Here is a 15,003-nt window from a genome sequence, read left to right as displayed (position 1 = left end):
ATCTGTGCCAAACAGCAACCTTTTTCTCCAGGCCTGTTGTTGAGCTGACCAACTATTAGAGAACACAGACTCCAGTGGTCTGAGCTGAAGGCCTCACACACCTGCAGGGCCACACGCACACACATACACACATGCACAGCAGTATCATTCTTCAAGATTTCTTTTCCATCCCACCCCCTCTCCTGGCTCCAATAAAGAGCAGTGTGTATGTTGTTTTACGTGTGTGTGTGTGTGTGTGTGTGTGTGTGTGTGTGTGTGTGTGTGTGTGTGTCTGTGGTAAGCAGAGAGAGAGACAGAGGGTGCGTTATCTGCGTGAATGGAGCCTGGTTATGTAAGCAGTCCTGTGATGATGATGATGATGATGTGACCTAATGCGAAGCTGAGTGAACACACATGGACAGGAAGCTGCTGCGCTGCTCCAGCGATCTCACCGCTGTGACCCTCCCACCCATCAGCCAGCAGCTCATCTTTTCTTTTTTAGTTTTTGGCTCTCCTGTTGGTTCACATTTTTTCTTTTCCATTCAGCGTCTCCGCTCCCTCTCTCCTCTTCCTTTAACTTCACTCTCACTTTATGACCCCTCCACCCTTTTCCATCATCTATTTCTCAATGTCGTTTTCCCCTCTTGTCCTCAGTGTGTGTGTGTGTGTATGAGTAAGTGTGTGTGTGTGTGTCAGTTGAGTAACAGCATTCCTATCCCAGCACACTACAGAAAGCAGATGGGGAATTGGGCAAAGTTGCTCTTTCTAGGCCAACACCAGGCTTTCCGGTTACTGTGGCCACTCATGCAGATGATCTTTGTCTGTGTGTGTGTGTGTGTGTGTGTGTGTGTGTGTGTCTGTGTGTGTGTCTGTGTGTGTGTGTCTGTGTGTCAGTCACACAGCACTTTCAGTCAAAGCTCACTTCCTGGCCCTGCATTCCTAAATCCTCACCCTCCACCTCTAGGCCAACACACAGGCCTGTCTACATGCTGTAACACACACACACACACACACACACACACACACACACACACACACACACCCAGTATGACAGAAACTGTGGTGAGTGGAGGGAAAACAGTGGGAGGAGATCAACTAATGGAGCCCTCATTCTCAGTATGGTGGTCGCCTTCTTGTGTCCATGTGGTCTAGTGCAAATGGATTTTGTGTGTGTGTGTGTGTGTGTGTGTGTGTGTGTGTGTGTGTGTGTGTGTGTGTGTGTGTGTGTGTAAGATGCCTGATTTGACTAACAATGTGTCCTGGCTCCTGCTTTTTTCTTCCTGGCACAGTCAGTTTTGGATGTATGGTTATCGCTCTCTCTCTTTTATTTTTCCCCCCATCTAGGTGAACGGCTGCCTGCTGGACCCCCTGCCTCCCCCCACTGTCCTCCGCAAGTCCTCCACCTCGTCGCCTAGCAACATGATGGAGACGTCGATCGATGAGGGCATCGAGACCGAGGAGCCAGACACAGAGGATGATCCGCCCCACCTCCTCTCGGCCTATCAGACAGCTCGGTTTGGCCAGCGGCGGCACACCCTCTCTGAGGTGACCAACCAGCCGGGGCCTTCGAACCAAGGTGTGATGTCACCTGATCAAACGCTCACCTTTAGACATGCACATCTGATGCTAAAGCTAGCTGTTTTAACGGATCACTGAATTGAAACACTTTGTCCCTCAGGTAAATTATTCACTCTAGGACACAACCCCTCCATGGGTAGCGTGGACTCGGACATCGGCTACGACATGGGCTCCATGCACAGTGACCTCGGCCTGCTGGAGGATCCCCCCTCTCTCAGCGAGGTGGTACCGGCCAACAGCCCCGCCCCCGCCGTCACCCCTACGCCTTTCTTGAGCGCTCGGCCCGCCAACCCAGCAATGGCTGCCCTGACTTCCCAGCACAGGGAGGCGCACAACCGCTCCCCCATCAGCTTCAGAGAAGGACGCCGTGCCTCAGACACGTCCCTCACCCAAGGTCAGGACCACCTTGCTAATTTATGTTTTCTTTGCTCCGTATCCATTCATTCTTCTCTTTGGACCTTCTCTCAAATGCACTCAGACTGCATTGACTTCATAGTGGGTGAAGTGTCTTCTTCAATAAACCCAGGCACTCCATTTGAGGGTCACCCTCAATATGTACACGGCCATTGTGCCTCTTGTAATAGAAAGCTTCGCTGCTTGTGTTATGTGGCATTGCGTTTTCAGTGCAGTTTAATGGATGAGATGAGAGGAGGAAGCAAAGAACGGAAAGAGGACTAAGATCCTTGCCAGCTATCTGCAATCCCCTTAAAGGGGAACTGCACCGATTTTACTTTGTTGCATGAAAGCCTGGTGAACTGCCTGATGTCAGCATCAGTTGGGTTTGTGGATTACAAGATTGAAAATGAAAAGAATCAAAAAAATGAGGTCACCGGACCTGTAGCCCTCATCTCTGCTCGATAGCCGCTCAATTAGCCGCTACTAGCATTACAGTGTCTGTTGGCGGTCAAGTTGCATTATGCCCAGATCAATTTTGATGCTTTTTGCTGCCGTACTTAACGGCTCATAATGTCCACAATATTAAATCCCTATCGCCCCATATACACGGCTAAATGCAGCAAGTTCAGATGTGCTCTCGAGAGACGACGCTGAAAGACATTCTGCGACGTATAGAAAATCACTGTCTTAAGTGGAAGTAAACAGGACAGCTTGAGTGAAAAGCTTTGAAATCCCCGTCAGTCACGAGTGTCAATTAAACGGCGGATCCGACGCGTCTCCTTGAGCTCAGCCACTACAAACTGCAGAGAGTTTGACGTATCAAGTGTCACAGTGCATATGTCTGAGGCTCCAGGATCCACAGAGCGCTGGAGCACCAGTCAAGAGGAAGAGCATTGATTCTTAAGACACAGACGCAACACCCCTGCTGCAGCTGCTCCCTCACACCCTTCTGCACACACACACACACACACACACACACACAGATATATGTATACTGCCTTCCGGATAAAAGTGCCTCATTCCCCCCCTCCTTTTCACACCCTTTTTTTCCTCATCTCTTCCTCTTCTCTCATCCTCTCCAGTCCCTCTGACGACTACAACAGTGATGATTCACGTTATGAATCACAGACAGATATTTGAAGGTTTCAGCCCACATCTCTCTCTCTCTCTCTCTCTCTCTCTCTCTCTCTCTCTTCCCCCTTCTCTCTCTCTCTCTTTTTCTCTATCCATCTCTCCTTCTCTTAACCACTTGTCCTCCATCATGCTTTTCTTTCTCTTTTCAAAGTTTCAGTCTGTCTCTATTCCACATCAGAGAGGAAGAGAATTATTACCCAACCTATCCACCTCTCTGTTTGTCTTCCTTTACGGTTACATTATTCTGTGCTTGCTGGTTGTAAATCACCTGCGCTTTAGCCAAGTCGAAACTATAATTATATCTTAAAAATGTGTTACTTCCCTGGCTGCACGTTGACAGGCTCTCTGTGTACTCCCAGTTGGTATTTGCAGTTATTTATATATTTATTTTTCGTAATCCTCTTTGGAGAGTGTTGATGCGGTGGATTCTTTTGCGTCAGACTGCTGACTCTTGTTTTAAATAACTCCCACCATCGCAGTGAGTCAGGTCCTGTCGTTCGCAGCCACAGCTCGTCACCACTGGATGGGTCTTATCAGAGCCACTTCGCACAGATACTGTCACATGTGCACACACAAACACACACACCCACAGTGGCTCATGACGTACATCCAGTCACAATGTCAGTAGGGGTGATGAGAAGTGCTAACAGGCCAGCCAGTTTGCTAACGTCAGTGAGGATTAGGCCCGACTCTGTGACAGGATGGAGCCTCTGACATCCTGTTACGAAGAGCTGTTGATCGGCTGCAGAGAATCAATACTGAGTTTGTATTGTTTGGATTTGTTTGTGCTCTCAGGTCTGGTTGCGTTTCGGCAGCACCTCCAGAACTTGGCGAGGACCAAAGGCATCCTGGAGCTAAACAAAGTCCAGATGCTAGTGGAGCAGATGGGCTCCGGGGAAGGGGCCGCCATGGGCCCCCTGGGACCACAACACCACTTGCACAACCTCCTGGAGGTCAGTCTTATGCATAATCATAGAAAAATCTCTCTCTCTCTCTCACACAAACACACACACACACACACGTACATCTTTCACTCATACCCATTTCTCCCAAACCCGTTCTCAGCCTCAGCCCCTCGACCATCCTCACCCCATGTTGGCCAGAGAAAAAAAACAGGCACCCAGGCTGTTGTGTAACCCCAGGAGAGGCAGCCAACTGTGGCTTGTTTACTGTCTCCCGTCCCCCTGGGGCCTGGAGCCTGGAGCCTAGGCCAAAGTGAATGCAGCCATTGTTGAAGTCAGTCAGACTTAACCATAGTAGTGACTGGCACTCAAACGGCCCAAGCTCCAATGCCACACAAAGACGGGCACACATACACACAAAATAATACACTTACGTGAACACACTGCAAGGGGAGCCATTTGAGGAAGGATCCACAGGCCTTCATGTTAAAAAAAAAAAAAAAAAAAAAGGCAAACACACAAAATTAATTGTAGAAGCAGACAAGATCTAGTTTTGTCCATCTCTCGTAATGCAATAACGCAGCTCTTTGTTGGTTATGATGCTCAGGCCCCATCATCCTTTTAATTTGCTTTCATTTCATTTAACTACTGTGTAATCCCTGTGGTACATGCCATTTAGAGAAAGGCATCTGGCTGATCAGTCACCACGCAGGCATTTGGGCAGGAGACAGCATGGATAATCCAGTTAGACCACACGATGAAGCACCCAGACCCTGACACAGCTTTATTAACCGACGGGAGAGGGGATCTGGGAAACGTGCACGCGCGCACACGTGCACGAGCGCAAACGTCCCTTGTTCTAATGCTTTGTGTTTCTGATCGAAGGGCGAGGCATCCAAGCAGCAGGAGGGCCTAGCTTTATACCAAGGTGGGCTGCATCCGCCTCTCCTGTCCCGCAGACAGAGTTTGGAGACACAATACCTCACTCATAGACTACAGGTACAGTCTAACACCAGCTACACTCGCTCAGTAGGACTTTATTCAACAAGTTTATGATGTACACACAGGTGCATGTACCGCTATGTCTTCCTCCCTAAAGCCAAACAGCTGCTTTGTGTAACATTCAGTGATATCAGTTGGAAATTTAAGGATTAGAAGCAATGATGCAACAGTGCTGCAACAGTTTGTAGCCTGTTACTGTGGTTATTATCCTGAACAGCAGTCATCAGTCCCGATCTCTCCTCTGCCCAAAAGGCCAACGTCTTGGCTAACAGCCCCGCGAGCTGCCAACTTTTCTGTAAGGAGACACCTCGAAGTTTAGAGCAGCAGCTGCAGGAACACAGGTAAATCACGCCCTAAATGTCCTTTTTTTTTCTTCTTTGTTTCCATCTTCTGAAATATTTCCAGTGTTTTTCTCTTGTGTTGATTTAGCGATGTGACCTTTCACTGCTGGAAGATTTTACTTAGAGCCAAAAAAAAAAGCATTGGCAATCGCAAGTAAATCCAAATAAGTGTTAGTCATACATTGCTGTACGGCAACATGAATGGAACTTTTTTCATCACCCAGGAACAAAAACTGCTGTCAGAGCCAAAATAAGCATTTTGTGTCATTCATCTTCCCTGACACTGTGAGCGTGTGAGTTAGGAGGAGTTATGTTGTTGATGTTTTGCTTTAACTTCGTCTGTAGCAACGAACATTTTTCTGATGCTAATTATTTTGGATGTAAGCAAATAGCAAGCTAGCTTTGTAGGACAGTCCCCCATTCTTAGTCCCATAAACCAAGCTCTGATTGGCTGACTGTTTCTCTGACAGCAGACCTACTTGAATCACTGAACAACTTGCTGAAATTGTTCTCACCTGCTGTGTTGATTCAAAGTGTTGTTGCTCTGCTCTCTCCACAGACTGCACCAGAAGAGGATGTACCTGCAGCAGTCACAGGGCATGGGGCTGCAGGCCTACTTCAACCAGATGCAGATAGCTGAAGGATCCTACCCGACAGGCAGCCCTGCTCTGGACCCGGCGGCGTCCCAAAGTTCCCCTCAGGGCCCCCCCATGTCAGCCGGCCACCAGCCTCAGCCCCAGCAGCAGGGCAGTCCTCAGGCCTCTCCTCCCTTTAGCCACCCCCACAGCCTGAGCCCTTTGATGGAACCGGGCGAGGGGCTGGTTTATGATCCCTACATGAGCCACCACCACTACACCCAACACCTGCCCTCTGGATCTCACCTCCACCACCTCCACAACCCCCAGCCCCACGAAGCCTCTGCCAGCGGCCTGGCCTTCAGCTATCCTCCAGGCTGTGAGCAGCAGGTCCTGGGGCCTGAGGCTCTTCTCTCAGAGCAGTATGAGTTCCCGTTGGACCCAGCCTTACAGCCCCCGCCCGCTCCAGGAGAGGCTGAAGCCGGAGCGATGGCCGGGGTTTTGGCTGGTCCGGGGCAGTCAGACGGCCTGGGCCTGCCTGAGCTGCAGAGCTCCCTCCTGGACAGTGAGATGATGGAGACCGTGGACTCCCAGCATGGCTTCGTACTGGTCAACTAAAGCCAGCTGAGGGGGTTAATAGAAAGCAGTATTAAGCAATGAGAACCCACACGGCACTAAGAGCAGAGAGAATGGAGATGTAAGTGGAGGCCACAACCGTAGCAACAGGGAAGGAGAAGTGTTAACTTTTGTACGACTAATACAAACTTCATTTCTTAGTTGTGACGAACCTCAGACAACCTTTCTACCAAAAGCCTCCCTTAGCCTACCTCCCTTTCTCCCTCTCCTCCTCTGTTCTCGTTCTCATCAGCTCTGTGAGGCGGGAAAGGGTCCGATACGTGGCCCAATGCGAGCTTCGCCCTGCTGACTTGGCGAGACCACTGTTGTCACAGACGTTGTGCCACCTGTGGGGACTGCACCGCGCAGCCCGGGAGGGGGGGAGGTGCTGCACATCCTGGAGGCTGCCAGAGTGCAGCATTTCACCTAGAAATGGTTTGGAAGTGGACTAATTTAGGACTGACTGACAGGCAACCAAAAGGACAATGGCTGGCAGTGCTTTTTGTATTTAAAATAGGACACCATCGACAACAATAGACTGGTTCTTAAAACACTTTTGTGCATTTTTTTTTTTATTTCAGTAGATAAAAAAAACAACTGAACAAGAGAAAATGGCCCTCATTTATCACGGTACCATGGACGTCACCGCAAATTCACATGTTAAAAGTGTTTTGGGGTTTTTTTTGTCCTCTTTATAGAAATGATTTCACACACTAATGTGAGCGCAGAGGCTAACGTGATGGCCGTATTCATAGGTTTCAACACTAACATACACAGTATTCCTCCAGAAAGGCAAACGAAATCAAACACCTTAAACGTGCGGATTGAAGCACCAGGCTGGTGAGTGACGCTCCGTTCGTTGAGCTACATTTGTGCTTTGAGCAGCGCTAAACTTTCTCTAAAAAGCTATTTTTAGTTGACTGACGAAATGAAAATAATAGGTAGAACGCGAACCTGCAGCTGCAGGGTTTTGTGTCATGTGACATAAATAGTACAGTTTTTTGAGTTTTCTTTGTGTTTTTTGTGACTTGTAACTACTGATCCTGATTCATTTCTTACACTACTGAACCGCTGCTTCACCTTTCCACCTGACTGCACACACTTGCCGGGTTTCATTACACTCAACAAGATAATGGCTAATTAGCAGTTTTTTTTGCAGGAAAAATGGCCGCGCGGCTGTTTAACAGTTGAATTGCGGCTCACGTGTTTGCCTGATAAATGAGGGCTGATGTAATTAACGTGAATTTGGTTGAGAAGTAGCGGTGTTAGACAGTCAATATTATTCTATTTTTGTGGCAATACTGAAGCAATATTAATCTTTAATGTTTGAGGGATTGCGAACGGAAGACTCACCTGTACAGCCAGCTCTGATTGGTTCCCGGGGACCTCTGAGTCGTCAGCAGTGACATCACTTGAGCTGATGATGTAACCAGGAGATAATCTCTCTCTCTCTCTCTCACTCACTCGTCCTGGAAGTGCAGGGACAAGCCTGGAGACAGTCGTGTGTGTGTGTGTGTGTGCGTGCGTGCGTGCGTGATTATGTGTGTTTGCACAGTTCATACTTCAAATTTGTCAAATCATTTGTCGTCATGACTGAAAAGACGAACACTGTATTGATGTCTCCCTTCAGAATGACTCAAACTGTGCTGTTCCTTCGGTGCACAGTCGTAGCTTTTAGATAAATTCTGGTTTACATCCTCAGTGCTCCAGTCATGCCTCTGTGTTGTTTCATGGATGAACCGTGTTTAGAATAATGGAACGACCCCTGCGTTAGATTTCACGAATGTTTCCTCTCTGACGTTGGGGCTGCTGTGAGACGAAGACCAGCAGAACGTCGGTCACCTGACACTGGATTTTTAACTATAGGCTCACCACCGCTCTTTGACTGACAGCAAGCCAGCAACAAGATGAGAGATCTGTTTTTGTTTTTTTTTTTCTTTTGAAGAGCACATAGACTGTGTTCAATCTACTTGAAGCGCACAGATGTAACTCCTCTGGCAGATGACGATGATTTAAAAAGTAACCTACTTTTCATTTTAATAACAGGCCGGCGAGCGTCAGAGCGCTGAGACGAGATTATCGGACTGTGACCATCTGCAGAGTGTTTGACCTTCAGAGGTCACGGGTCAAACTGGAGGAGTGTTTGTAGTCAGATTAGCCTTTAGAATAGACGGGCGCTCTCAGTCGGTCGGCTGGACTGAGCAGATGTATCTTAGAGGTCACTGTCAGACTCTAAATGCAGAGCTGGTTTGACTCTACAGCTGCAGTCAACAGTCTTATGTGACGGCGGGACCAACTGTGGTTGCAGTCCTGTGCAAGACCTGAAGGAAAAATCCACCCTGAAATGCTTTTCACACTGTTTCTCAACAGATTAGGGCTGCAGCTGTTATTTTCTTGAGTAATCAATCAGTTGTTTTGGTCTACAAAATGTCAGAAAATGGTGAAAATCACAATTTTTTTGAATGACAAACAGTCCGAACCTCAAATATGTTTAGTTAATTCTCACAGAAGAGTAAAATCAACAAGCAAACGGGCACATTTCTGTCACTTTACTCTGAGTAGAACGATCACAGTGACACCTCAATGCCATATTTCTGGCATCAAACGCAACTTTTGATGTCCGTCCCTCAGGATCGTCGAGCAAATGCTCATTAAGTCACCACTGAGCTCTGACATTTAACAGACGCACTAATAACTCCAGCAACAATGGCCTCAATAGGGCAAAGTGCACTGCGGCCACAAGACATGTTGCAAAACAGGTCTTGTGGTTGCATTAATCGTTCCACCCTGAAATTTACAAACTAGTCGGTTTGCTGAATATGTTTATATGGCCATACCACATTTCACTGACAGGAACAAGCTCACACCCAGTTTGTGGCTCGTGTTGGAAAGCAGTGCAGGAGGACTGAAGGGTGGATTTCGCCTTTAAGGGAATATTTTTGATTGTTTTCTTTCATTCTGTCAATGGTCAGGCTAGAACAGCTACAGGATGATCTGTGGAAGTTGAATACTGGAGCACTTTGACAACGAGGGGGAGACGAGACGTAGCGGGAGAGGAGGAGGCGGCGGCGGAGGTGGAAAAGGTTCCTATTGCTCTGCCGTTTCCTGGCAGATGAAACGAAGCGCAATCTGTAGGAAACACCTTTCTCCTCTCGGTCTTCCCCACCAATAATGGACACAAAACAAATTTCTTTCAACGAAAGACCAGACACAGTAACACTTTATCTGATTGTTGATTTTAATCCAAGACGGAGTAACACTTTCTTTGTACAAATTAGAGGTGTAGTGAGTCTTCGGTGCGCGCTCGAGCTGCGCCGAGGTTGAATTTTGTGTTGAACGTGAAAAGTGTTCAGTGTGCCTTTTACTTTTTTTTCAATCTGAATGAAGATTTTTGAATAGCGCCATTATTTCTGGTTGGACCCTTTTCTCATTTGTTTTATTACTTTTTTTTTTTCTTTTCTGTGTTTTTTTTTTTCTTCCAAAAGTCAGTAGAGCCAGGTTTTACAAAGGTACAAAACCAAAGTCCCTCAGAAGTTTCCCTGTACGACCCACCGTGTGGAGTTTTGGAGCTTCTTTATCAGCTTCTCTACTGTGCTCTTTTTGTTTTTGTTGTTGGTCAATCAGTGTATGCCATTTAAAAGTATTATAGCAATATTTCTCTAGTTGAAGACTAAAGTCATGAAGATTCTAGTGGACGTGTTTGCGAGTATCATAATTTCACCTCCTGCTGATAAAACAAAACATCAATCTATCAATAGAAATCCAGTTTTATATTTACCTTCATTGATGTTGACCACACATAAGCTAACTTGCTGTTGAGATTAAAAAAGGTTTATTGAACATAAAAAAAAAAAAAAAACACTGTCTGTGTTTTCTTTCCTTACTTCTTGATTTAATACTTAGTCACCGTTTGTGTTCACACTGGTTATTGAAACTACAGAGCTGACACTTAAGCATTTTCTAGCAGACACTCTGCCATCTTCTCCACATAATCCAATTGTCCTGTAACTACAAACTGCAGCCGTCTGATAGCACCCCGGTGTTGCACGGTGTGGGCGTGGGTTAATGACCTGGAAAAATGAATCACACCAAGTGCTTCGTATAAACTGTTGAGTCACCGCTGAACCTGAAATCATTTCAACCAGGACTAAAGCCCCCGAGGCGGCCAATCCAGCAGGAGCCGCAGGACTGCCTCTGTCGCATCATTACGACATTTCTGTTCTCTAATGCGAGACTTAAGCGCTAACAAAAACATCTGTTGACAGAGGAAACACGGTCACAGCTCCAGTTATAAAGGTGTTACATATTTCTGGTCGCAGCCTGAAATGACAGATGTGCAGTTCTCCGCTCATGACTGAAGAACAAGCAGCAGGATGTTAAGGCGTTCAGAGGAAGCATTTAAAAGGTCGTATATTTACCTGTCAGTGAGTGACAGCGTACCTGGACAGAATTACCCTGAAGCTGTAAACTCTGCCCGTCTGCTCTGACAGGTGACGAGACAAAAGAAGCAATTAAGCAGAGTCGCTTTGAAGCGCTGGTTTGGCTGAGGTGAGCAGAGGAGGAGGATGTGCATGAAATCAAAGAGCGTGCACAAAGTAATGATTTACACACATCCAACCCCGCAGCACCACCCACCCACCAGAATCTGACCTCAGCTCCTGCATTCTGCTCATTTCTTATGTGTTCAATAACTACAAAAACCACCTGAAAGCCAGCCAATGAAGCGCTCTGAAGCAAAGAGGGGCACCGCGAGGGCCAATCGCACTTCAGCTGCGGCCAATGCCCCGCCCCTGGGTTAGATCACCTGCCCGAGGGGGAAAAATAGAGCAATTTGGTTAAACACACACTGGTTTAGGAGCACTCAGCATGTAAAACACCTGCACTGATCGTTCCACTGCGTGTTCCCAAACTGACACCACAGTGAGTGTGAGGAGGTCGAGGGCAGTCGCCTGCGCCGAGACAGTGGAGGTGATGAATGGAGCTTTATCTGTGGTGCTCATAGCTTCACAGGTTTGCACACAGATTCATCAAACTGTTGCTTTAATGCAGTCCTCAGTCTCTAAGTTCCACATTTCAGCAGTGCTTCGTCAGTGGACTTTAAACTGAACTATGGCAGGAGGGTTGAATCAAGGGCAACTGGACCCGGTCCCGCCTCTCATCCGAGGGGCTTCTTCAGTTCCAACTGGCTGCCTCCCATCCCTCGACAGAGGAGGAGGTCTACAACACCACTCATCCTCCACCTACAATGCTGTCCTTTCATCCCTTCACAGGAGGTTTAACAACTTCTCCTCATGTGACAACCTCAACGACTGTCATTCACACGGCGAGGCGCACGAGGCGCGCTAACGACCCCCAATATTCCAGCCTCTTTGATGCCAGTAAACTGTTTTCAGGTAAACAAATTGATTTAAATCAAAAATAAAAACACAGGGCTTAATCCCATAACAGCAGCAAAAAAAAGCCTTTCTTTTCTGCACCAGCATGTTTACTTCTGATTTCAGCTCACTTTGCTGATCATACTTTCAGTCTGTTAGTTAGGCGGGATTTTTACCTGCAGTGTAACCAAGCAAAGGCTCTGTTCATGTACCACTGCCCAAAAGTCAATCCACTAAAACAAAAAGCAGCAAACGAGGGCGCGTGGACGGATAAAACCAGAACTGTCTGTATGCTCAAATGCACCTTTCTGCGCCATCCACACATCAAGCAACTCACTCTCCTTTGTACAAACAGATGTGAGCCAGCGCAGCGTTTTGCTCAACTCCTTTATGCTCACAGTTAACTGAATAACTCACCAAGCCCTGACCGGTGGCTGATCTGACATCACATTTCGCCCGTCTCTGTCAGTATTTATCAAACTACCTGAAACTCAAACACCTTTTTCTTGATAGTAAAGTGCGTCTAAAGGGGGCCGCCCTGACCCGAGCTCTGATTGGATGACCTCAGCTGCACATGTTGAGGAGAAGATTGCAGGTTTCTGTAAATACACCGCGAGCAAAATACGCTAGTGGAAAAAATGAAGGGACCTCTGAACGCTGTTTGAGAGCAGAGGTTTGTCCTTCTTGTGTGGAAAGGATCATGTAGAGAGAACACGTCAATCCAATCAGCCCACTCAGACTGAGAACAGCTAATCCCGCTAATACACCGTCAGAGGTAGCTGGGGGTGTAGCAGGGGGTGTGTGTGGAGGGGGGGAGGGTCAATCTGTTCATGGAAACCAGGGTCTCACTTCTTTTCCTGGGATCAGAGCATGCACACAGCACACCGTTGGTGCTGCTGATCCAAACTGATAAGTCTGAAACATGGCAGCTCACACTCAGCCCGTATAAAAACTCCGCCATGATACCGATCAGGTTTCAGCCGACGTCGCCTCACATTTTGCATCTGTTGCCTTTAATGCAAAGTTAATTTGACTCTGTGAAAAGAGCTGCGAGACAGTGGCTTTAAATGGGATCCACCCATGAGCTCTGCTGGTGGGGGAAAAAAAAAAAAAAAAAAAAAAATCTCCTCACTCAACACCTCCTGCTCTGGTATGGGGGGGGGGGGGCAGATGAAACATAAAGGCTGTTTTGACACACTTAAATTCTACATTTGAAAAGTGCGACCTCAAAGCCAATTTCCCTACAAGACACCAGTGTTTTCCACTTAAACGCAGTTATTTATAGCATGTATCCAGAGCCATTGTCTGCTGTTGAGACCTTCAGCCGGCTGCCTGTCAGACACGGAGACAGACAGAGAAAAGGAGGCCGATAGGAGAACGTACAGCCGTAATCTTCTTTTCCCATAAAATATCACAATATCAGAGGCCTATTCACTCATCAGGCCAAAGTATACTGTAATGACATCAATGGTTGCCATGACAACAGGGGGAGGGTGGATGACAACATCCTACTGCGTCTTTTAGAGCAGGAGATCACAGCACTATTCAGAATTAGAGCTGGGGAAGAAAAAAAAAAAAAGCCTCAGAGACAAATGCTGGAGCTCTGAATGCAGAGGGGGAAGAAGAAGAAGAAAAAAAACTTTTAGAACAAGCTGCACCTTTTCTGTGTTCACCGTGCAGTAAACACACAGAAACATCCCAGTGCAGCACACAGGCTTTGTAGGGAGCGTGTGTGACGTAGATGTTGCAGCTCAGGATATGCCACCGAAACAACGCTTTTCTCCCATCATTTCAGCTCTTCACTGAAGGTCACACCGCACTCATACGCGTGTGTGTGTGTGTGTCCCCCATTATTCAGCCCCAGTCCCTTGTCTCTGAGTCCACGCTGAACGCATGCTGGCCGGCAGATGGACAGAGTCAGAAATCCCAGTACAGATGACCCAGTAGTGCCTGGAAAAAAAAATCAGCTCCTGCAGGCTCTGGGCTGGATGTTACAGCCGAGCCAAGAGTCACACACTCCGCTTGAGCGATCGTGTTTGCTCTGATATTATCTACAGGAGGAAGTTTGCACTGTTTATAAAGTGGGTGCTGCAAGATGACGGGGGGGGGGGGGGGGGGGGGGCTGTCTGGAGTGACAAGGTGACTTGGAAATGAGTGGGCCAACGCCAGACTTCTACCCGACTGATGTTTGTCATTTGTCACCCTGAGAGCTCTGACCTCTGTGTGTGCGTGTGTGTGTGCGTGTGTGTGTGTGCGTGCCGTGCTGCGTGGGGGGCTTTGCTTGACTCCTTTCATTATAAATGACACAGTCCTGGGAGGCAGCTGCATTGACGTCAGGGCTCTCAGCGCTGTCAAGGGCTCTGGCTGCTGAAAATCCCCCCAAATAACAGGACCTAAATAGAAAGAAATAGGTTGCTGCTGTTTCATTACTGCCTCGTGACCTCTAGTGGATTTAAGGGGGGGGGGGGATTAGCCCTCGGCCTCAAGTAATCGTGTTTTAATGAAGATTTTAGGTTGTAGGAAAAACTGCAGTTCAAAGCTTGGCATGTTCCTCCTCCTGCGTCGAGATCACCGGCTTAAAAAAAGATAACTCGTCGTTTATACAAGTATGGTTTGTTATCAGTCCCACAGGATCCATCTACCATCGGTCCTCCTCCTACTTCCTTGAAAAGCCCATCCTCCCTTCAAGCTGCTATATTCTAAATAGCTCTCAAGGTGGTCTCACCGTTGCATAATGTGCTGACACACAGCAGCTACAGCAACCTGTGCATCACGGTGTATGTGCATACTGGAGGTATACAGTCAAAGGGCTGGGTGGAGGATTGGGAGGGCACATGGCTCGGAGCAGGGCCGATGGGAGATTTGAGGAGATTAAAAAAGGAAGGTTGAGATTCTCATAAAGATCTCTGCCATGTGATTTATTGCCCTAATCCTCTCTGCTGATTGCTCATTTGGAATTACCAGAAAGGGCGGTGCGTCGAAGATCTGCTCAGCAAAAAAACAAAGTGCTGCTCAGACTTTGAAAACAAAGGTCCAAAGAGAAGAAGAAAAAAAAAAAAGTAAACATGTTTTTCATACATTCAAACGCTTTCCCAGCCCAGCCCTT

General features: G+C 47.4%; 1 protein-coding gene across 1 annotated transcript in view; it reads left to right on the top strand.

Moving 5' to 3' along the window:
• sik2b (salt-inducible kinase 2b) overlaps positions 1 to 10,365 on the top strand; it is a 41,934-nt gene extending 31,569 nt beyond the window's left edge. Inside the window, exons 10-15 of the mRNA XM_076734513.1 lie at positions 1,324 to 1,555; positions 1,658 to 1,951; positions 3,883 to 4,040; positions 4,875 to 4,988; positions 5,244 to 5,332; positions 5,892 to 10,365. Of these exons, the coding sequence (XP_076590628.1) occupies positions 1,324 to 1,555; positions 1,658 to 1,951; positions 3,883 to 4,040; positions 4,875 to 4,988; positions 5,244 to 5,332; positions 5,892 to 6,525 (1,521 nt within the window). The 3' untranslated portion in view covers positions 6,526 to 10,365. The remainder of the gene's footprint in view (positions 1 to 1,323; positions 1,556 to 1,657; positions 1,952 to 3,882; positions 4,041 to 4,874; positions 4,989 to 5,243; positions 5,333 to 5,891) is intronic.
• Positions 10,366 to 15,003: the final 4,638 nt, after the last annotated feature.

The sequence above is a fragment of the Chaetodon auriga genome, chromosome 7 (genome assembly GCF_051107435.1).
Source record: "Chaetodon auriga isolate fChaAug3 chromosome 7, fChaAug3.hap1, whole genome shotgun sequence".
NCBI lineage: Eukaryota > Metazoa > Chordata > Actinopteri > Chaetodontiformes > Chaetodontidae > Chaetodon > Chaetodon auriga.
This window is presented reverse-complemented; position numbering and strand designations above follow the sequence as displayed.